Source organism: Nuphar pumila, chromosome 10, assembly GCF_984573655.1.
Source record: "Nuphar pumila chromosome 10, dmNupPumi1.hap1.1, whole genome shotgun sequence".
In the NCBI taxonomy this organism is placed as follows: domain Eukaryota; kingdom Viridiplantae; phylum Streptophyta; class Magnoliopsida; order Nymphaeales; family Nymphaeaceae; genus Nuphar; species Nuphar pumila.
In genome coordinates, this window is record NC_143258.1 from 95114458 (window position 1) to 95138275 (window position 23818).

The 23818-nt window shown below is 36.8% G+C and overlaps 1 protein-coding gene across 2 annotated transcripts; it reads right to left on the reverse strand.

Annotated features, from left to right (window-relative positions):
• Positions 1-302: 302 nt before the first annotated feature.
• Positions 303-23415, reverse strand: LOC149827442 (uncharacterized). Of its 2 annotated transcripts, XM_090020318.1 has the most exons (5): positions 22944-23414; positions 9440-9624; positions 9179-9313; positions 968-1384; positions 303-683 (listed from the first exon to the last, which is right to left on the reverse strand). In XM_090020318.1, exons 2-5 carry the CDS (start codon positions 9556-9558, stop codon positions 545-547), a joined length of 810 nt encoding a protein of 269 aa, XP_089876444.1. In that variant the 5' UTR covers positions 9559-9624; positions 22944-23414; the 3' UTR covers positions 303-544. The 2 variants fall into 2 exon arrangements, with proteins under 2 accessions (XP_089876444.1, XP_089876445.1); XM_090020319.1 differs by lacking the exon at positions 9440-9624 and having other exon boundaries at positions 9179-9303; positions 22944-23415.
• Positions 23416-23818: the final 403 nt, after the last annotated feature.

Genomic DNA, 23818 nt, shown 5'->3' on the forward strand with positions numbered 1-23818 from the left:
TTGAATATGTACACCAAAATTGTTTTACGCTGTAAACTTATCAGACAGCTAAAACAATGTGCTAGTTCTGTTCCCCAAGTGAGTTGCAAATATCACATTGATCTCTTTCAAAATATAACAGCAGATCAAGACGACAAGAGAGTTTTTGTTTTTCTTGATGGAAAAACCTGCTTATGTAAAGCACAAAAGGGTTGTTCAGATGCACCAACTTATCCCCAAAAGAAAAGGGCTAAGTGGGTATCGCATGGAGCACATTGCAACTTTGCAAGATTTGAAATTATTCATATATTTGGACAAGTGAGTGCATCTAAAGAAAACAATGGGATTTTAGAAACTCAGGAAGTACATTTTCACACGCTGGATTCGAATTCCTTTCACAATTTGAATACAAAGGCATTTCCAACTATTCAAAATTTATGATATTCTTTTCACTAGTAGCACAAGAAATTTCCTCTTGCTACTTGCTTCTATTGGTCAAATTCTGATACATGCTAACCAACTTGGGGTATATCAGCTTAAATAGTAAGGCAATACGTACGAGAAATCACGGTAGAGTCATCAATTCAACTTTCTCATAACAGAAGATACTTACACGGCCATGATCAACATGAGCAAACTTAAGGGGAATGGCCCTGCATTGCTTTCTGAGTTCCTCTACCTGGGGCAGTGCTGGAGGGGTCTCCCTGACATAAATAAAGGAAAAATGTGAGGAAATTGGTTGTTGTTATGTCAAGGTAAAAAGTACTTCAGATAAACCAGATTATCACAAATATAGATATTGAATTAGATACTCATATAAGTCTCAAATTGATTCCCAAGTCACCAACAACCAAACAGCTATGCACAGGCTTCTGGGACTTGGCCAACAGTGACTTGGGCTTACAAGATGGTTGGCAAAAATGAGCTTCATTGCAGTGACATACATAGATTATCTTCCAGATCATTACCATCAAGAACATAAACATACCCTGCAACACATAGCATGAAACTGGGATTTCCGGGAGCTGACTTCTTGAACTGCTTGTTTGGTAAGTAAACATCAAAATTCACCTTTAATGCATCACCGCTGGCTATACTCATATTGGCAAGAAGTTCAGTGGGAGGAGCGCTATCACTTTCTGGTTCCTCTTTGTCTGATCTTGAATGATGTTCAGCATTTGGAGAAGAAACTGAACAAGTGCAAGAGCCCTTACTGCTCTTTGTGGTCCAAAGAAGACCATGCCGACCCACAACATATCCAAGGGCTTTCAAATGCCTATAAACTTCAAAGGCCTTCCATGAACACCCATGAACTCCCTCTGCTACCAGGCTATAAATGTCTTTCAGTTGAAAGTAACTAGCATCACCATTTAATAGGAGCAGGGCGCCTCTTTCAGCCAAGTACCTATTAAGAAGAACCATGAAGATAAGTCAACTCAAGATACTCAAAATGAAAATTGTCACTAGGATCATATTGAATGCAGGTTGGACCAGGTCACAACAGTTCAGGTTAAGAAGTGCCTAATGCAGCACAAATCCCTCAACTAGGTTAAGACACTAAGATAACTCACTGCAGCCAAAACCTACTACTCATAAAAGTGCATCAATCTTTGAAAGAAAAGATTAAAAAATACTCATAAATTATCGGAGAATAAAAAATCATAATAAGCAGATAAACAAAACTGTGCAAGTTCATTGAGTTCTACAATGGAACTGTGCAAGTTCATTGAGTTCTACAATAGAACACAGAAGTATGTCAGAGGCTCAGAGCAATCTCTGTTCAACAATATTGTTCATTAATTCATTAGCAGTCGGAGAAGATTTGCAGATTGCCTCTTATGACCAAAATTATCTGAGTGGCCCTACTGCTTTCTAAGTGCTCTGTATTTGAGTCACTTGTTGAAAGATAAACATGACTTTTGTGATTGAAGAAGAAAAGTTGAGTTGGAGGGAGCATAAATGGGAATAACTATGCTCAATGTTGGTTGAGTATGTGAAGTTGCAAATCCAATATCGGTTCAAACAATTATCTCCATGAAGCATTTTCTTAGTATCACATACATATGTACTTTAGGGAAAACACAATGAGTATGCACTTCTCCAGTGACATGATGCATGTTCACACTAATGAAGCATTATCACAAAACAATTATAAAACACATATTCTTGCCCATTTAATTCAATGATGAGCATAAGTTTCAAAGCATGCATGATATCACATTTATTTGTGCATTATTCAATTATACTGGATATTAGGAACTGCTCAGTCACATAGCGAAGGCATAATACACAGGGCAAGACGAATGCCTTGCCTAAATTTCCAATCTAACTATTCTAAAGGCAGGACACATGCCATCATTAGCAGTGATATACAGGTGAAATAAACATAATAGCAGCATGTCAAGCAAAAAACAGTGAGTGCAGAACAGCTGGTAATAACAAGCAGAACTAACTTTAACCAAGCAGATATTGTAATGTTCTAAGACAAGTTTCTTAGGGGCACCATACACAGCAGAAAATCTATGTATTTCTTGAAGTTACTTTTTTTAGAATGATGTATTTCTTGAAATTATAAGTAGTTCACCAGGAAGAGGTTCACATGTCAAAGGTAATTCAAGAAAGGCTCGGTCAATTCAACTTTGCCTCCTGCCATACACACCTCCTGCCTCGCCCTCCCCTCCACCCTCACCAAAAAAACAGGCACCCTTTAACCTCTCAACTAAAACAACATGCTATCTGAAACTTTTTTCCAGTTGCTACACCCACCATCCCTTTCAGGCAGATGTTTAGCTGAAACAAATATTTATCCACATTGATCCTGCCTGTGTAACTAGGTGTTTGGATTTTATCTTTCACCATTCTGGAAATGTATGATGATTAAAGTTTCATAGACAGAAATATCTTACAAGATCCTTAACTGTAGCTTTCAAAAAGAACAAAAAAACAGTGAACTAAACAATGTTTTAAACTGTGTATAGAAAAATTGACACACAAAGGCAACCTACACGTCAGAGGAATGATGGACTCATCCAATAGGTTCACATATGCATGCAAGTGTGCACAGACAGAATCATTCACTCACAACTGTTAACCCATTTAAATTTGAGTATCCATCTCCCTCCTTTTCCTGCTAGGATTGGAAATCCTGTATTTTGCATGTCCATATGATTGAGTCCTTGGGTTTTCAAAATAGTATAAAACGAAGTGCCTCTATCATTACTGATCGAATTGGACCTATTCTAAAAAAGTTGAGATATTTTAGATTCTTTTCTCAGATGAACGTCACAAAGAACCTCCTAAATGATTTCAACATTGGACCTTGGACATTAGTATAATAGTACTGAATCTCATAAGAAAGAAGATCTTTTGTTTCATTCTGTTTACGACAGATAAACAGACTTTTTGTCTCGTTTTGCAAATTTGTTGTTGCGGGTAGTTACCACAAAGGATTAGATCAATAACGTATTACAGTAATTGAACTAATGGCATAGATGTTACATGGTTTTCATTCTTCAAAGACCATGAATTCAATAGGAGCATCCATCAACAAAATATCACTCTAAGATGATCACCTCATGGTTACTGAGAAAGAATCAAATCAGATGATTCTAATTCTCAATGTTTTTTACTTGCTCCAAAATTGCCTCTAGAAAAGGTTATCTGCCTTTAAGAATTCATTGAAATACTGAAATGATATGAACAATACAAGGAACTATTCTGGTTTTGTTACGAGCAATAAATGTTGGTTTATACCACAAAATCAACAGAACACATTCATGAATCCACAAGATCATCTCTTGATTAGGGAAAACCCACAAGAAAATACATTATTAATGCCCAGAAACTCCAAATACAATTCTAGAAAAGAGGATACCAATGAACCATAAGAAAATGCTGCATAAAACCTAGTATGTCAAGATACTAACGCGAACCTTCATATTTGAAAACAGAAGACACTTTCCAATGGATAGCCATTGTCCTAAGAAGTTAACTAGTCACACCATATCTTTGCCATGTTAACTAAATTGGCATATCAAGATTACCTCAACAAAAGAAGCAACAGATACCAACACAAGTCGTTAACAAGGATGCAAAAGAAGTTATAACCCAGAAAAGGTATTCATGCTTGTGGTGTAATAGCTTCAATGCTTCAATATCCCGATGCTAACCATCCTAAGCACCAATTTCATCACATAACAACTCGGATCAGAATATAAACAAAAGGTTTAAAGACAACAGAAAGATCTACTAAGAGATAAGTACCATAATGCTGCCAACCTTAAATTTTCAATCTAGTAAGACATTTCTCACATTGAATGATAGGGGTGAGAAAACATGATGGACTATTGTGCACAGTGTTGTGAAAAGCGTTGAGGCATAGCGAGGCGCTCCACCAAAATCTGAGGCGAGGCGTAAAGCCTCGAGGCATAAAGCGTAAGCCTCAAAAAAAAATTAAAAACTATAAAAATATCTAAAATTATAAATAAAGAAAAAATGCTTTATTGATGAAGCAACAACCAACAAGAAATAAAAAATCTCAAATAAATACTGAAAAATATGAGATTAACATGTAAAAATAACATTAATGCAACAACTTGATCTATGTAAGTATCCAAGAAATAAAATATGAGCATTCATTCAATAAATCCAAACATACTTGGAGAAGGCATCAATAGTTGTCTTATGGCCATATAACCCTACAGAAGGTTGTTCAAGAAAGGTGTGACCTGAGTTACCAGTCGAGGAAGCGGGAGCGGGAAGCGATACGGGAAGCGGGAGCGGGAAGCGAGGCACTTTCAAAAATTTAGGAAGCGGGGAACCACTTAGAAGAAAATTCTGAACCGTCTCGGAAGCGAACCGGAAGCGACCTAGGAAGCGAACCGGAAGCGAGGGGGAAGCGAAAAAAATGAAAAAAAATGGGAGAAGCGTGGGGGACAAAAATGTAAAAAATTATATATATATATATATATATATATATATATATATATATATATAATTTTAAAGTTTTAACACTTAACATTGTCATAATATCATTCATCATGCATGCAATATATCAAATTAACAATTCTATAATTTTATTCTACATCACAAAAACTAACACCGCACTTAAATCAACCTAAATATCAATTAAATAAGTAAAGCAAAAAAGAACTAAATTACTTACCAAAAGTATATCCTATAATGTATATGACGATGAAGTAATGAATCTTAATAATTTTCTCCTTCATCATCAAATGCATCATAAGAAGGAAGACTGAACTTAGATAAATTCATGTTTGTCATGTTGAAATCATGCTCTCCCTCGAAGTCACACTCTTCTGGTTTACATCAAAAAAATTGGATGTTTCATGTCTGCATTACCAACCCAATTTGAAAATGTTAAATACAATACAAGTATATTTAAATGAAAAACTAAAAAATAATCAAATAACTAAGAGAGCAAATTAGTACATGTATTCATCATTGGTTCACGAAAGTAGTCGAAGATTTGAATGAACATATACTAAATTATCTACACGCTTGTTGGTGAATTTGTTTATCTTCATGTTGTGGATTTGATAATATGTGCTCCAATTTCTTTCACAACAAGATGAACTAGTAGGTTGCGATAACAATCTTAATACAAGACGTCGGAGAATAGGTGTTTCTGATTCAAATGTTGACCACCATGCGATAGGATCTATATTATCCTCCTCTCTCACGAGTAATGTTTGTCCATATAATCTCGAAGATGAAAAATTTTCAAATTCTTGTGCGACTTGATTTAGAAGATATGCTTCTGGAAAAAGTCTTGTCATACACATATTTCTATGTCTTGATAGCTTTGGGTCTAAATTTGGAGGGACACGACCAATACCACCTGCCTGCCACTTTTTTGCATAATATTTTGGATTAAGAGAATGTGTCATGCAATGCAAAGAAGTGTTGCTCTTATCCCATCTTCTGACTAAAATTGAATGAATATGGTTAAAAAATTCTGAATCATCCAATGCAGGATTTTTTTTCTTCATACTTAAAAACTATAACTTATATTTTTTTCAATCATATTATCCCATATTTCATAAACTCAGTGAAGCATGGGCTCATCCTTATCAACTTCTCCCAACATTTCCCAAATAGATTGCGTAAATTAAAGGAAGTATATCACTCTGTCCCAAAACTCATCATCAACAATGAATTTCTTAATTTATTGAGCCTTGACATCATCATCAGCACGATAGAATGTCGAATTTTCATTAGTTACCATGCTAACCAAAACATCTTCACTTTTTTAATCTTCTTCACCATCACAATGATGGACGCAAAACGTGTTTCAACGACCTTCAACAATTTCAGGTCAGAATGCCTATTAAATATAGCATTAGCACGATGGTGGTTAACAACAAAATTCCTAATACTTTTGACATTTCTTTCTAAATCTTCAATCCATGAACATAAAGCATATGCTTGTGAATTTTCTTCTTCTTTGGGGTTGAATATGCTCTTTAGGGTCAGATTTAAGATGTGTGCTACACAGAGAATCCAAAAAATATGAGGGTACTCACTCTCCAAACTCAACGTTGCACTTTTACAAACTGGAGCGTTGTCTGTAATGATTTGTACTACTTTTTGACCACCCACTTCTTTTATGACTTCTATAAACAACTCTTTCAAATACTCCGCATTTTTATATTTCCTAGATGCATCAATTGCTTCCAAGAATATTGGGCCACTAAGCGAAGAAGCAATGAAATTGATTAGTGAATGCCTTTGAATATTTGTTCATCCATCAGAAACAATAGAAACTCCATTTTGCTCCCATGAATATTTTTTAATCTCCAGTAACCTCTCCACATTTGCCCTCTCTTATGCAAGAAGTATGGTTCGTAGTTTTTCTGAGCTTGGAGGCACATAGTCACTTAAATTACAATTTGCCAAAGATGCTACTAAATCCTTTCAATAAGTATTTCTAGCCGCACTAAATGGGAGTGAACTAGAATAAAAATACCTTCCTACTTTTCTATTCATATCCTCCCTTCCATATGTATTGAATGTTGCTTGTATCGTTCCTCTACCTCTTACATTGATTTTTTTTTTCAGCATCTTCTTGGTGGCTTCCAAATGGCACACTAATTGCACAAGAATCATTCATTGTCTTTCTCTTCTCATATTCTTCTTGTATTGTCTTCGCATTGCCTCATCAACTTTTTTGCATCCTGAAATACCATGTCCTGATATCTTCAACAAATGAGTCTTCACTCTTGTGTAAGACCCAACAAAATCTTTTTCACAGAGCTTGCATCGAAATCTCTTGTTTCCACTACCTCCTTTTTCAGTTTTTGCAAGCTTATCTACATGTAACTATAGTGGCCCCAAATCATCACTCCCACCACAACTATCAGCAACACTAGCAGCAAAACTCACATGTGGGGATGAGGATGATGCAAGTCCTTTCCCTTTATTTGTCATTTTTGTCCTGAAGACACAAAAAAATTATATTAAAATCAATTATGCACACAATCAATATTTATAATATTGAGTGCAAACCGTGTGACACACTAGCTTCTCCAATCCTCAACATGGAGAAAATTTCTCTGGATACTTTTTCTTTCGGAGACAAGACTTTGAGCTCAGGACATCAGACTTATTTCTGCAGAAAGTGTGATATTTTGAATCTAAATCAATTACAGTAAATTTTTTCTTGGACAAACTTCTACTACATAAATTTGTCACTAGGATTTGTTTCTTCTAGTATGAAATTGTCATGGCAGTCAAACAGCACCTAATGATCTTGGCTTGCAGTCATAATTTACAGTTTGAATTTTATTTGCATCCAATATTTTTCAGTTTGTTGATCCTTTCCCATTCTATTGCTCTTACAAAGTTGACTAGTTTAATTACCTAAGCAAGTTTATTCAAAATTAGAGCTATTTCAAGAAGACATGATTGAAAAGGATTTAACTATGGACATAACAAGTTGGAGTATCATCTAATCAAGCAGTCAAAAACTAATAAGTGAAAAGTGCTGATAGCAAAATGGACTGCCATTCAAGCATACTAAGCATATAATACATACTAAAACAACTGAATGTACCATATAACTACTTAAAGTTAAATTCTGACAAAACAGCAGTTGAAATTTAAAAACAATCAAGTGGAAGCAGATCTGGATCAGACTGAAATAAATACCTTCACATATCAAACACAAATTTCGAAGATAAAAAGTAACAATATCTTCAGTAATAAACCATAAATGCCTCATTGGGTTAGCATTCTTATAATGCCTGATAAATAACCAGTACTTTTGTGGGACAGGATTCATGTCACTAACAAAGATCTTGCTTCACCAGCAGTCATTACAAGATCAATTTCTGAAATGGTGTAGCAGCTGCAGTCCCAAAGAACAATTTCCTGGTCAAAGATGCTCGAGATCATCTTTGTTGAAGAATGACAATCAGTACAAAGTTACAAAGCCAGAGATTTTTAGATATGTGGATTGTGGCTCCAGGTGAAATACAAATAAGCCCAAAAAGAAATTGTGAAAGAGGCAAAGACTTCCTCCTTTTCTTCTGCATCCAGTCCGGCTTCAGCCGTATCTAGTACAATAATTTTTTGGCGTGAAAACATAAAAGATTAGGTTTGTTTAAACTTTAAACCTTAATTTTTGGTCAAATGAGGGGTTTGACCCTCATTTGACCAAAAGCCCCAGGCATAAACGCCTCAGTTTGAGGCACGCCTCATACGCCTCGAGGCGTGCGCCTCAAGGCGTATGAGGCACACGCCTTGAGGGTTTTGCACTGTATATACGCGCCTCAAGGCATAAAGCCCCTCGCCTTGAGGCGAGGCGCGCTTTTTGCGCCTTGAGGAGCATTTTTAATAACACTGATTGTGCATATGACACAAAACATATTCCAAAGTAGGCAAATTGATAATGACATCCAGGAAATTCAAAAGATACTATATAATAACTACATGAATCAAATGTATTTGGTATCAGAACTAGATCAAGAGTCCAAGACCCAAATTGCCCATTGTCAAACTATAACAGGCTTAACAGCTAATGCTCCAACTATATAAGCAATACATAACAAACTAACAACAAATTCAATCCGCATAAATAACAAAGATTAATCAGGTAGGAAAACCCATTTGAAAGCCAACATGAAGAATGTGGAACTTGAAAAAGTAAAAAAGATGATAGGAAACAAAGACTACCCACACGATTTCCTCGATCAAGCAATAAACTTTGCTCTCCCAAATTATTCCTGTGGTTCCCCACGTCCCACCCTTCTTCTGTACAACTTCTCCCATACCCAGTTTTTGATCCCATCTTGCAATTGAAACCTTAGTGGTTCTGAACAAAAGGGCAATAAACTTGGTTTTTTTCAAATTCAAAGGTCAAAATAAACATCTCATAGTAAACAACTAGATAAACACACTATCCAGAGTAAAAGAAAAAGAGAACCACATAATTTCTCACCTAATTTGCAATCTAGGAAGTGTTATAGACATATATGAAATTTCCTCATCATTAGAGTCTTCATCATCTACATCTGAATCGCTTGACCCTTCTGAGTCAATCCATCTGGTGGCCTCCATTAAATAATTTTATTGATTTCTTTTAAAGTATCTAGATGAACAGATCCCCAAAAAGCATCTGATAGACTGATACATTACAGAATCAGAAATTAATGAGAGAGAGAGGTTGAAAAGTTGTTACTAGTATTCAAAGATGCTACATAATTGCTAGTGCCTTTACTGAACCACATACAATTAAGAGGCTCCTTTACTGAAAAAAAAAGCATGTTGATTGTAGTGCCTTAAAACATGTTACAAATGTATGACAAATGTGAGGGCAAAACATCAGTCTTACAAAAAGAGAATTTGCTTTCAAAAGGGAGAGGGATGGCACTCTGGTAATCCCTGTCTCCCCATTATCTTACTGCAATAAAATAGGGCAGTATATATATATAAGGAAAAGACTAACATCAAGAATAGAAACTCCCCAAGTTTAGGATGTTTAAGTTTAACCACTTCTCAAAAAAACAATAGCTGACAAATTGCATTATTGGGCAGAATAGACATCACCAACTTATCTCACGTGTGGAAAATGGGTCAAATCAACATACTCAATTTTAGGGTAACCACTTGGTAACTGGTTAGACTTTGCTGCTGCCTTGGCTCTGCCTGTTGCAACCCACCCCAGTTTCCCGTCCAGCCCTCGGAAATGCTGCCAGAACCTAGCCATTATGCAAGAGACCCATTGATATCATTGATAGTTAGGTTTGTGTCAGATGGCTGCTGTGGAGTAAAGTGTAGACCACTTGGATAGGCCTGTCAAGTGTAGTCTCTGTCGATGTAACTGGCCCGTTCCCACGCGCAGAATATCAAAGATGACAAGTCTAAGAAGGGGATGCCGTGTGGCTTCAACAACAGAGAGAGGGTTGTAATGCTTCTATCTAGCTTAGTGAGAGGAAGGAGCGATGTTCCAGAAAGCTAAGCAGGAAGTGGAAGCATCACGTCTAAGATATAGCAAGACTATGTGCACAACTGTGGGATAGGAAGAAATGGTGGAACTTATCTATGATGTTGTTCGTATGGCATGCAAAGCACCTGTGACAGTAATGTCATCAACTTCTGACCTGATCTGCTCTCTGTTATTTCTATCGTACTATCATGCAAATCTACAAACTAGAGACTCATAATTATGTAGCTCTCGTCTAAAGAAAGGTGTGCATTTGAGTACTAGATACCAGAGTATATAGAGATTCTAAAAGAAAGGCACATCTTTCTTTAAAGGCCCAGCATTTCAGGGAGACCGAATCCATGGAATGATAGTGGTGAATGTCCAAATAAGATGGCAGAGAATGAAGGGGAAGAGTGAGTTCTGCTAAGACCTAGAGCTAGCTCGACATGAGAAGGCTTATTAATCAATTTAGGCCCTCCAAAACTAGCATCAGAGAGAAATGGACGGCTCTCCCTTGTTTGCCAGGGGTGAGGAAGATGGAGGAGGAGTTGCTAGGGTGCCTGTTAAGAGACAATGGAAGCCGCCTATAAACACCTTCCTTCATACCAACTGGAGTGGAGACAATTGCGAAGATAAGTCATTGATACATTTGCTTTTACCATTGTTCCCAACAACAGATATGGAATAAAAACTTATAATGAAAGGAAAAAGAAATCTAGACAAAAAAAGTATGCCTCTTAGCATGTTGATGTACAAAAAAAGAAACTCATATTTACAAAGGTCAACAAAACGTAGGCTCTCAACTAGAATAACTGTGACTTTCCAAATTTGAAATCCAATCATTGTAAGGAAGGACACAGAGCGCTATTTGCCAATTCTCACATCCTTGCAAATTAATCTCAGTAAGGTCTTGCTTGTTTCTCCTTTAATAATACTTTTTATATCATAATGTCCTTGTTCTATAACTATCAAAATATTTTGTCATATCATCATGTCCTTCATGCTAAATAACATTGGAGTAACTTATCAGGGTATTTGACAAAACCTTTTCCCATTATTTCTATTCCATGAAGATGGCATTAAGATCAACCTTGATAAGAGCCACACTATCTTGGAAAAAAAACAATCTAGCCATTTAAAAGAATTAAGAAGACCAGAAGATCACTTGGATCTCATAATATCAATATCAAACTCGGCTAAGCAAACTCATCCCCTTTCACAATTGACCACAAAAGATCATGGCTCTTTTTGTGGGATGAGGCTTGCCAATAGCTTTTTGAACACACAAAGACTATATAGCAGGACAATCAGTCCCCTCAGAGTGTCTCCATAGCTCAAGGAAGAGGACCAGCCCCCCTCAAAAAACATTACTGCCTAACTCGAGGGGCTGCTGTTGAAAATGGGGGTCTCTTTCTACAAGGGAAGACATTATTGTGCAATATAGTCAAAATCGGTTTCTGAACCAAATCAATTTTCAAAACAATTCAGAAAATTGGCCTGAACCAAATTGAATAAAATCTTTTGAGTCGACCAATTTAAAATTTAGATTTAAAATAAAATAAAATCATAGAAAATGAAAAAAGAACATTTTAACTAAATCAAAGAAAATACATTAACATAAATAATGACATATAGGGTCCAATCAAATTTTAAACTATGAATTTAATGCCAAAAGGCCCAAAACAATAAAATAGCCAATAAATATCATAATTATAAATATAAATAAAAAACAAATATAAAATCGATTCAGGCTGATTTTCAAGAAAATTCATAAAGGGCCCTATTCAATTTGAATTGGTCACTTTAGGCTGATTTGATTCAATTTTGACACCACTACAGATGCATTTGTATTGCTGCAGTGAAGGCCACAAAAACACAATGTATTTCATATGTTTCTGCGAAAAGGTTTCCACAGCACGCAAAACACATCCTTAAACACTAAACATGCCTTAGGTTTCATTGAATAAAGATCTTGTGATTGTGTTTCCTTGAACAAGTAAAGCTTAAACACAAATTCTCAAACCAATTTTTACAAATGGAAAGAAAAGATACGTTCTTAAAAGCATGAAGAAATGCAACAGAAATCTCTCCATCACCAAAAGCCTAGTCCATGAAAGAGAAGGAATGACAATCCTTTCCAAGACACTAGTACTTTAGCACACCAAGATAGAAAAAAGGCACCCTCTTGGGAAACTAGGTTCCTTTATAAGCTCAGATTTGATCAACTCATGTATGTTTGACAATGTCAATTAAAACTGAATTAACTTGAACCCAATTGACTTAACATGTGGCCCATTTTCATATTTTAAGAACATGTTCTACCTTAAAAATTGACCAATGGATACCTTTCCTTTTTCAAATTTTCTTCTCTCCCTTTCTGGGATGACTGATTCAACAGTACTTAAGACAATAATTTTGAAGATCTAAATGACACATCAAACTTTTATGGTTGGTTCATGACGGGCGTAGAAGTATATTTTCCTCGCTTCTTGCCCTTAAACCATCACATATACCCTCTTCATATTACTCATGAATTAAGGTCAAATATTAACACGTTCCTACCTGCCCATGTTTGAAGTTCTGCACCACATTATCGACATGGTTTAAGAAAGGAAATAATTGTCAATCATTGGTGTCAAATAAATTCAAAGGAATAATAAAGTATTTCTACAACAATACCCTTGTTGCTCCTGCTTTTTTGTATTCATTGGGCTTATGATAGGAGATCGATTATAGACCTCTCAGGCATTGTGTCGGATTAAAAAAAAAGACCTGAGTCTCCAAACTACTATAGAAATATTTTATTTCAGGATATGTTAGAAATATCATGATCAATATGGACAAGCATTTCCAAAAGGGCATAAATTCAAACTCTAGCTACAACAGTAAGGACCTGTTTGGATGCAAATCAGATTTAATTGTCTACTTAACATTTTTTTGAGTTTTTTAGAACCTCAAATTTTATTGTCCAGGAAAAGTGAGTGTTTGGCCCAGAGTTACCGAAAGCTTCTTAGATAGGTGGGAAGCTCGCTTACCGGAAACTCTCTTCGGAAGCGCGATACTCCTCGCTTCCGAAACTTGATGAGAACCTTGATTCCCCCACGCTTCTCCTATGCTTTCCACGCGCTTCATTTATTCTTATTATATGTTCTCTTAATCAACTTTTCATGATTTTTATGTGTTTTCTCTGACTCTCATCACTCACTTCCATGTGCTTTCGCTAAATTGGTAGTCATTGTTTTTAGATTTTGTTAAAAATTTAATTCTTACACTAAAAAATCATGAAATTTAATATTACTCACTTTTATTTTAGTTTTTATTTGTGTTTTATTTTGATTCTCGTTCAATTCTTATATTTCTTTTTTTTATTCCTCGCTTCCCGCTTCCTATATATTTTAACATGCATTGCTTCTCACTTCCGCTTCCCGTATCGTTTCCCGCTTCCGCTTCCTAGTCTGGCAACCTTGGTTTGGCCGCACTTTGATACCTAAAAAAAATTATCCCAGTTTTAGTTCTATGGATGTTTGGCAGCTCTCTCTCTCTCTCTCTCTCTCTATCTCTCTCTCTCTCTCTACACACACACACACACACACACACATATATATATATATATATATATATATATATATATATATATATATATATATATATATATATATATATATATGTTTTAGTAACATGAATTTTTAAAAGTGATCAACTACACTTTGCACACATGCGGATCAGTGAAACACCTAAAACATGATATGCATAAGTTAGCAAGCCAAGTTATCGGCTGTGGTCAAGTATGATATCAAACAAGTAGGCAAATTAAGTTCTCACAACTATGATATTAAACAATGATGTAGCTGCAGAGGCATTGGGGCTAATCTAGCAACTCAAGAATCACAACACCATACTATTCTGCAGGCTATATTGAAAGTTCACCTAGACTAATCCACATCCCTAACTTCCCATGACTCATAGCAGTGCATGTAACCATAGTTCTCAGAGGCATTTCATCAAATAGTTTCTGTGTTTCTGTCCCCTCCCAGCCTCCTCCTTTCTAGCCATTTGACTAGTGCATCCTCCAGGTTAGAGAGAGAGAGAGAGAGAGAGAGAGAGAGAGAGTGTGTGTGTGTGTGTGTGTGTGTGTGTGTGTGTTCTACTTCTACCATGGTAAATTCCCGTCTGATAAATCCAAAGTGGTTGTAGAGGCTCCAGAACAACTCCAAGGAAGAGAAACAGATTAACAAGAGAGAGAGAGAGGAAGGTGGGGGCAGGAATCATAAAACCCAAAGCCCAACCATTTTGTCGACCCAATATAACTCAAACCCAACTAGCAGGTACGTGAAGAACTGAAATGGCACCAGCGCTCCAGCGTCACATGGTTACAGTCCAGGGATTCAAATACAAGGTTCTTCCATCAACCGGCATCTGATCGGAAGCGGAAGAATCATATTGACTTGATCAAGATTGACAGCAACATTGTTGAGGATCCAGATATTGTAAAAGCAGTCACGAGTTATTTTTGTTAAAATATGTGTACTCGTACACATATATTTTGAAATATAATCCTTAAATGTACATATATATATTTATATATATCTAAAGATATGTATACATATATATATATATATATATATGTATACGTATCTCTATTTATATATATAAATATATATATTTTATCTTCCTAAAATACCCTCAAGGGTATTCTTGTAATTTGACATTTTACGCATATTCCAATTGGAATATGCATTGTAATTTTTTCCTTAATTTTCTGTTTTTTATTTTCTTAATTTTCGTATTTTGTACCACATTGGGGGCCTCCCAATAGAGACGTTGGGGGCTCTCCAACGTCTCCCTTGGGAGCCCCCAAGGTGGTCCCTTTCATGCTTATAAATAGGGGCTTGCCCCTTTGTATTCTTCAAGATTTGGAGGAGCACTTGCTCCATTGTAAGGGGTTTTTACCCTCTTCTTCCTCTTCTTCAATAATATTCAACTTATGACTTTATGTCATATTTTTGCCCCTTGTGTGGGTTTATGTGTTAGCACATTATGTGCTTGTGTTGTTCCCTTTAATGGGTTTATTCGCACTTCATGTGCATGTGTATGGGTTCATTATTGAACCTAATGTATTCAAAGCCACTTTCTAACAATTTTCAGGCATTGTTCTCTAGACCTGCTGTGGAGTGGGGCTCTATCTCCCCAGCTCCCGGAGGGGGAGGTGTCTAATTTGGAGGCCCCGTTTCAAACCGCCGAGATCTGATAGGTCGTTGGTCAACTCTTTAAATTGAAATCTCTGGGTCTGAATGGATTCCTTGTTAACTTCTACCTATGGTTCTGGGAGGTTTATTGTACCGACTTGCAACTGTTCTTTTCTGAGTTCTACTATAACTACTCCCTCCTTAAGGTGTTGGGCAGATCGGAGATCATTTTCATTCTGAAAAGGCTGCCTGCTGAAGATATCGCTTCTCTTATGCCCATCTCGGTCTTGGGGGTGACCTACAGGATGCTGTCGAAAGTTTAGGCCAATAGGCTTAAGAAGGTTATGCCTAAATTGGTGAGTGTATTGCAGCGGGTCTTTATTCCTGGTAGGCTAGTGCAGGATTGTGTTGTTCTCGCCGATGAAGCTATTCACAACATTAAAAGGGCGAGTAAGCCAACATTCATGCTAAAACTAGACATCTCTAAGGCTTTTTGACTTGGTAGCCTGATCTTTCTTAATGCAGTTGCTGCAGAACATGGGTTTTGGACCTCGATGGAGTAGGTGGATTCAGGCTCTGCTGACCTCAGCATTGCCGGCTGCTAGTATCAATGGTGAGTTGGGGCAGTTCTTTGATTTGCAGAGGGGATTGGAGCAAGGTCTCTCCCTATCCCCTCTGATTTTTTATTTTGTCGCTGAGGGACTCGTAGGGATGGTGAGAAAGGCGTCAACAAAGGCTCTCATCAACCTTATGATGTACTAAAGTTTTGACTTCGCTATTCTCGACGAGGCCACCAAGGAGCCAATATTTTGGTTTTGTATTATCAAAGATTTTGCGTAGCGTAGGTCTCGATCCTTCAGGTGAATGAGGCTAAATCGGAGGTATTTGAATTCAATGTTGATCATTTTTCACTGGCATCAACATCTCACATTTTTTGTTGCAAGATTGGGGCATTGCCCACCTTGTACCTCGGTCTCTTGCTAGATTGTTGTCTTGTTATGGCCCATTTATGGTCTCCTACCGTCGAAAGGATAGATTCTCACCTATAGAAGTCTAAGTATCTTTCACGAGAAGGAAGGTTGGTCCTTATCCGATCTATTCTCATTTCAATTCCAACATATTTCTTGTTTTTTTACAAAATGCCAACAAAAGTTGATAGGGAGATAACTAGAAAGCTCAGATCTTTTCTCTGGGGCAATTCAAGCGAGGGTGGTGGCATGCCTCTTGTGGGTTGGTCGATGGTTACACCCCCGCCAGGAGGGCCGGCCTTGGGATTCACTCACTCCTGGGCCAGAACGTTGCTTTGATTTCAAAATGGTGGTGGGAGATCGCTAAAGGTTCGGACGATGTGGTCATCTACTTTAGAAAAAAGTATAGATTCCTGGGGGACCCAGGTGAATGGGTCCCTTTCAAAGATAGCTGATCCTCGTCTAGGGTTTGGACCTATGTCACATAGGTGCGGGTGCGGCGATGCAGCACTTTAAAAAAACTTGGGTGTGGGGGTGCAGGAGGGTATATATATTAATATATATAATTTTTTTAATATTTTAATATATGTATATATAAAACTTATCCATAAAACAAGCTCCTAATAAAAAAATCTATTTTTCACCATAAACAATAAAAAATTTAAAAGTATTGCTTAATCAGATTTTAATCGGGTATTGCTTAATCAGATTAGGATTTATATACATTTAATACAAAAGTCCATTCCAATACAGTTTTTACTTTTTTTTATTAAAGCATTTAATACAAAAGTTTGACCTACTCGGTTCTTCCCATTTAATACAAATGTACATTTAATACAGAATCTGACCTACTCGGTTCCCCCCATTTAATATATAAAAGTTCATTCCAATGCAGTTCTCATTTTTTTATTAATGCATTTAATACAAAAGTTTGACCTACTCGGTTATCCCCATTTAATACAAAAGTACATTTAATATAGAATTCAACTTACTCGATTCTCCCCATTTAATATAGAAATTCATTCCAATGAAGTTTTCACTTATTTTTATTAATGCATTTATGACAAAACTCTAGAAAAAGTATAAAAGAATGTAATGGCTCAACCTTTTATGACAAAGTTTTTAAAAATAGTAAAAGAACGTAGATGGCTCAAAACATTTAATGCACAACATTTCAAACTTTCAAAGCTTTGTATATAGGACAAAACTTTAAATAATTTAAAAAAAAATTAATGTATCTATTTTGGACAAAAATAACCCTAGGTGCGGGTTGACTGCAGCCAGGGTCACATTGATCGTATCGGGTGCCACACCAGCACCCGCACCAGCGTAGCGTCAACGCGGGTGTGGCGGCCTCTATGCCGAGTCCCTGTGACATAGGTTTGGACCCACTAGTGCAAGGTATGGAGTCTATGGACACATTTCAAATCTGGTATTGCTCCCTCAAATGAGGCACATGTAGATGGTTACACTCTTCCTCTAGGGAGTTCACGGTAGCTTCCTGTTACCTCTCCTTATGTGATCCGGGTATGGATCCCTAACTGGACAAATGTTTATGGGGCTCGGGTCCATCTTTGAGGGCGAGATTGGTTGCATGGTTGTCATTCTAGATAAGGTTCCTACTCATGACAACCTTCATAGGAGGGGCATCTACGTTGTTGCATGTGTGCAATTTGAGGCTGGGTTGAAGAATCTGCCTACCATTTATATTATAATCCTGCATCTTATTCCAAGGCATTTTCAGGTCTGCATGACAGTTGGGTGAGGTCAATGTTAGGGAGGCCTCTTTTGGAAGGGATCTACTTATTTTTCCAAAGAAGGTCCCCTGGCATGGTAGGTCGTTCTTCCTGTGGAGGTGTTGGTTGTTCCCCACATGGTGGGCAATATGGTGGGAGAGAAATGAGAGGATTTTTAATTCAAACTCTGCGACTATGTCACAGAGACTCGACATAGAAGCCACCGCACCCACGTCAACGTGATGCAACGCAGGTGCAGGTGCAGGTATGGGTGCCGCACCTAGTGCGATCAATGTGACCCTGGGTGTGGTCAACCCGCACCTAGGGTTATTTTTGTCCAAAATAGTTACATTACAACAACTACGCCTTCATCCCAAAACAATTGGGGTCGGTGATATGAACCAAAAAAGAAAATCATTATGGGTCTTCCACATGAATCCTTCTCCTCCAATCATTTATATCCAATGCCATGTCCTCGGTGAGGTTCAAAGCATTCATATCATTTCCTATCATCTCCATCCACGTCTTCTTAGGCCTACCCCGACCACTTTTAACTAATATATGTTCCCATTTCTCCATCCTTCTAACTGGAGCATCATTAGGCCTTCGCCGAATATGTCCAAACCACCGTAAACGATTCTCTCTCATCTTATTTTCAATGGATGTCACGCCTACCTTCTTACGTATCTCCCCATTTCGAATCTTATCTTTTATTGTATTTTCACACATCCATCTAAGCATACGCATCTCAGCTACACTCATTTTTTGAATATGATGTCTCTTGGCAGCCCAACATTCTGTATCATATAGTAAAGCGGGCCTAATTGTCGTCCTATAAAACTTTTCCTTCAACCGCAATGGCATTCTACGATCACACAACACTCCAGTTGCACTTTTCCATTTCATCCACCCAACCTTTATCCTATGATTTACATCTCCATCAATTTCTCCATACTTTTGAATGATAGATCTCAAATATTTGAAAGTCATTCCAAAATAGTTACACTAAAAAAATAATTATTTAAAGTTTTGTTATACAAAGTTTTGAAAGTTTGAAAAATTGTGCATTAAATGTTTTGAGCCACATACATTCTTTTACTGTTTTTAAAAAGTTTTGTCATAAAAAGTTGAACCATTACATTCTTTTATACTTTTTATAGAGCCTTGTCATAAATGCATTAATAGGAAAACTGAAAACTGCATTGGAATGAATTTCTATATTAAATGGGGAAAACCGAGTAAGTCTGATTCTGTATTAAATGTACTTTTGTATTAAATGGGGAGAACCGAGTAGGTCAAACTTTTGTGTTAAATGCATTAATAAAAAAAGTGAAAACTGCATTGGAATGTACTTTTGTATTAAATGTATATAAATCCAAATCCAATTAAGCAATACTCGATTAAAAATTTGATTAAGCAATACTTCTAAATTTTTTATTGTTTCTAGTGAAAAATAGATTCTTTTATTGAGAGCTTTTTTTATGGATAAGTTTTATATATACATATATTTAAATATTAATTATATATATACCCTCCCGCATCCCCGCACCCAAGTTTTTTTAAAGTGCCGCATCGCCACACCCGCACCTATGTGACATAGCTCTGCGATGATGTAAGTCGCAACCAGTAACATTTTGGCCGACATTCTTCTCATGGTCAGAAACAAACAGTCGAATGGGGATATGCTTTGGCTTCTCTCGCCCTTTTGAAAGCAAATTCTCTCTTTGTAAGACTAATGTTTCTCCCATCATCACATTTGTCATACATTTGTAACATGTTTTAAGGCACTATAATCAACATGATTTTTTTTCAGTAAAGAAGCCTCTTAATTATATGTGCTTAAGTAAAGGCACTAGCAATTATGTAGCATCTTTGAATACCATTAACAACTTTTCAACCTCTCTCATTAATTTCTGATTCTATAATGTATCAGTCTATCAGATGCTTTTTGGGGACCGGCTCATCTAGATACTTTAAAAGAAACCGATAAAATTATTTAATGGAGGCCACAAGATGGATTGAGTTAGAAGGGTCAAGCAATTCAGAAGTAGATGATAAGACTCTAATGATGAGGAGATTTCATATATGTCTATAACATTTCCTAGATTGCAAAGTGAGAAATTATGTGGTTCGCTTTTTCTTTTACTCTGGATAGTGTGTTTATCTCATAGTCACTGATATCGCCGATATTTTGAAAATATCGTGATATTATCAGCAATTTCAAGGTTGTTGATAATATCAATAATATATCACGATGTTTTTAAAATATCAACAAATAAAAAATATCATGATAATATCATAATATTTTCTGAGTTTTTATAAAAAAATTAAGTTTGCATTTCCTATTTTTTGTTTCTTTTATATGTTAAAACCTTTAAAAAATGTTTCTTTAAATTTTTTAAAGAAAAATAATACAAAACTTATTATTTTCTTAGGTTTTTTGTTGTTATTTATATTTTTTCAATTTTTTAAACTCCCAAAATTTTCCCAAGATTTATCAACTTTTGAAAAATTTCTCCAAGAAATACCCTCGTCGAGAAATTACCTTTATTTTGACCTTTAAATTTAAAAAAAAACTAATGTTGTTAAAAATGTGCCTCAATGTGCAAAAGGCGCGCCTCGCCTCAAGGTGAGGGTCTTTGTGCCTTGAGGCGCACATGTGTAGCGCAAAAGGCCCGAGGCGTGCGCCTCATAGGGGTCAAATTTTCGCCAATGGATGTGACATCTTCAACAACAACAACCTCATTTTCTCCAGCAGTTGAAATGTCTTTAACACCAACCTCATTTTCTCCAACGGTGATGATGTCTTCTACACTAGTATGTGCTTCCATCTTTATTCTCTACAACTATTTAAGCAACATATCAAGGCCATCCAATGCAGGTTCATAACACAAGTCACACTCCAATACTTCATTCAGGCATTTGTTTGACTTCAAAGAGAACACATCATTTTTTATAGCTGGAAATGTGCCTAACTTAGATGATCCTTCTTCTGAATCTCATCGATGTATTGCTCCACTCTTTGCAGTCCTTCATCTCTTACAAATATAGTTTTCTGGCAATTTATGAATTTCTTCAGCATTAAAACAATGTCTGCAGATTCCCATAGGTGACACCGACAACTTGATAATTTTCTTATACTTGTATCATATGTAAGCATATATTCTAATTTGCACCCATTTAGTATAGTTTTCTTCACTTTGTATGTTCTAACATTTCCTTCATCTTCAAATTTAGCATAACTTACAGATGCCAACAATCGCTTCTTGAGTCCTACAAAATTTGATGGAGTGAACGTATCCCGCAAGTCAATCTCCATTGCACTATCAGTTGCACACGTTTTTTTCCATTATTCATTTGATAATCATGTTTTTTTCACTTTGTAATGATGCCTATCTAATGCAGTTTCAAATCTTTCTAGAAACAAATGCATTGGAGTATTTGCCCAATTCTTAAAAAAATATTCATGCTCTCACTATGCTGAGTTGTAGACATTCCTGTCATAAATGTGTCACTAGAATATGGCCAAGCCCATTTTGTACATATCTCCCAAAGCTCAGCAGCCCACTTAATGTCATTTAGCTGAGGATATAACTCCAACATTTCATTCCATATACCTTCAATTTGTTCAACTGTCTCAGACTTGTGAAACCAAATATCCAAATAGTGCTTAAAAACTGGATCATGTTTGCATAAATCGCCTATATTTGAAGGCACTTTCTGCATAATATGCCAGAGACAGTTCTTATGAATTGTATTCAGAAATACTTCTTTTATTGTTGCATTCATAGATGGATCTTGATCAGTAATGATGGAGACTGGAGGTTGATCATCCATTGCATTACCATTCTTTAAAAAGCCAACAAAAAGATTTTTTTTTCTCATCTACAAGTAGTGCACAACCAAACAAGAATGATTGATTATGATGATTAACACCTTAAATGCAAATGACATCATATACTTGTTCTTCTTGTATGTTGTATAAAAAAACACCAGATCACCAAAATAGTAGTACTCTTCACATGCTATAGCATCAACCCAAAAACAGTTGGCAACCCGTCTCTTGTCAACAACTTGAACGGCATAATAGAAGTCTGAATTCTCTTGTTTCTTCTTAAAATATTCCATTGCAATCTGACAATCTTTTTAGCATCTTTTATAAAATAGGCTGATAAAAATATAGGAATGCAGTGGAAACAGGAAACATAAAGCCCTTAAAACTCCATAATCTAAAAATTGCAGCATCCCACCAGAATATGCTTGCACAACATAGACCAGCCACACCATTTTTCATACCCAATAGACACATTTCCGTTTATCATACATCCAAAGAAGAAAAAATTGATGCAACATTTAGAGAAGACCATCAAGAAAACCAGATTCTGTCAACTGCCAAGTGACAGATACCAAATGAATAAAATACAAATCAAAAGAAGAAGAAGAAAATGACAATCAAATGTAGAATCCGATAAAGCCTTTTTCAAACAAGCACACGGGGAACAAAATTGGGGCATTTTCAAACAACCATGGTGCTCAACCAATGAAGGCAGAACAAAAAAAACGAAATCAACGATAATCAAGAACAAATAGATATTCAAGCACTCAATACTACAGAAAAACAACTCACCCGACGATCAAAGAACCGGACTGCTTGGGGTCCTGAAATTTAGTGGGTGTTCGTCAATATCGCAGAAAAACTCGCGTAGTTACGATCGTGGAGGAACGGGGAAGGGAAAGAGGGTTACTTGCTACAGCGAACGGAAGAACGACAGAGAGAGAGCGGGGTCCGTCGATGGAGGTGGCCGGAGAGAGAGGGCTGGCGATGGTGGTGGCCGGAGAGAGAGGGTCGACGATGGGGGCAAGGGCTCCGCTGAGAGAGAGCGAGGGCCTGCGATGGAGGTGACCGGAGAGAGAGGAACGGCGCCGGTGGTGGCTGTAGAGAGAAGGCCGGGGCCGGCGCCGGTGGTGGCTGTAGAGAGAAGGCCGGGGGCGGCGACGGTGGTGGACGGAGAGAGAAGACCGGTTGAGGGTTTGGGCTGAGAGGGAGAGAGGAGAGAGAGGGACCCAACGTCGGGTACCCTGATAAAATGAGGGCCGTCCGATCTGGGTTCTCTCTCTCTCTATATATATATATAACGTTAGAAATCCTAATATATTTCTCTCTCTCTCTCTCTCTCTCTCTCTCTCTCTCGTGGTAACCCTCATTGAAACGAAAAAATCAGCAGCAAGTCACAGCAACAACAAACGTCACTTCCCCTTGAATCTAGACTTTACTGCCAGTGTTCTCCTTATTGGTGTTACTCTTCTTTTATCTAGAATTTACAGCAACCCTTGAATCTATAATTTACAAACATTACTTCTTCAGTTCTCCTTATTGAATCTAGAAGTCACAACAACCCTTGAACCTAGAATTTACAAACATCACTTCTCCTTATTGAATCAAGAAGTCACAGTGACCCTCGTCTTTTATCTAGAATTTACTGCCTTTGGATCTAAAATCTA

Bases quoted from the DNA above. Each gene is read 5' to 3' on its own strand.
- LOC149827442 (XM_090020318.1), bottom strand. From the start codon at position 9,558: ATGGAGGCCACCAGATGGATTGACTCAGAAGGGTCAAGCGATTCAGAT. The intron at 9,314-9,439 runs GTGAGAAATTAT...CCTTTTGTTCAG, and splicing joins CTTCCTAGATTGCAAATTAG to AACCACTAAGGTTTCAATTG. The intron at 1,385-9,178 runs GTGGGTAGTCTT...TCTTCTTAATAG, and splicing joins TGCTTGATCGAGGAAATCGT to GTACTTGGCTGAAAGAGGCG.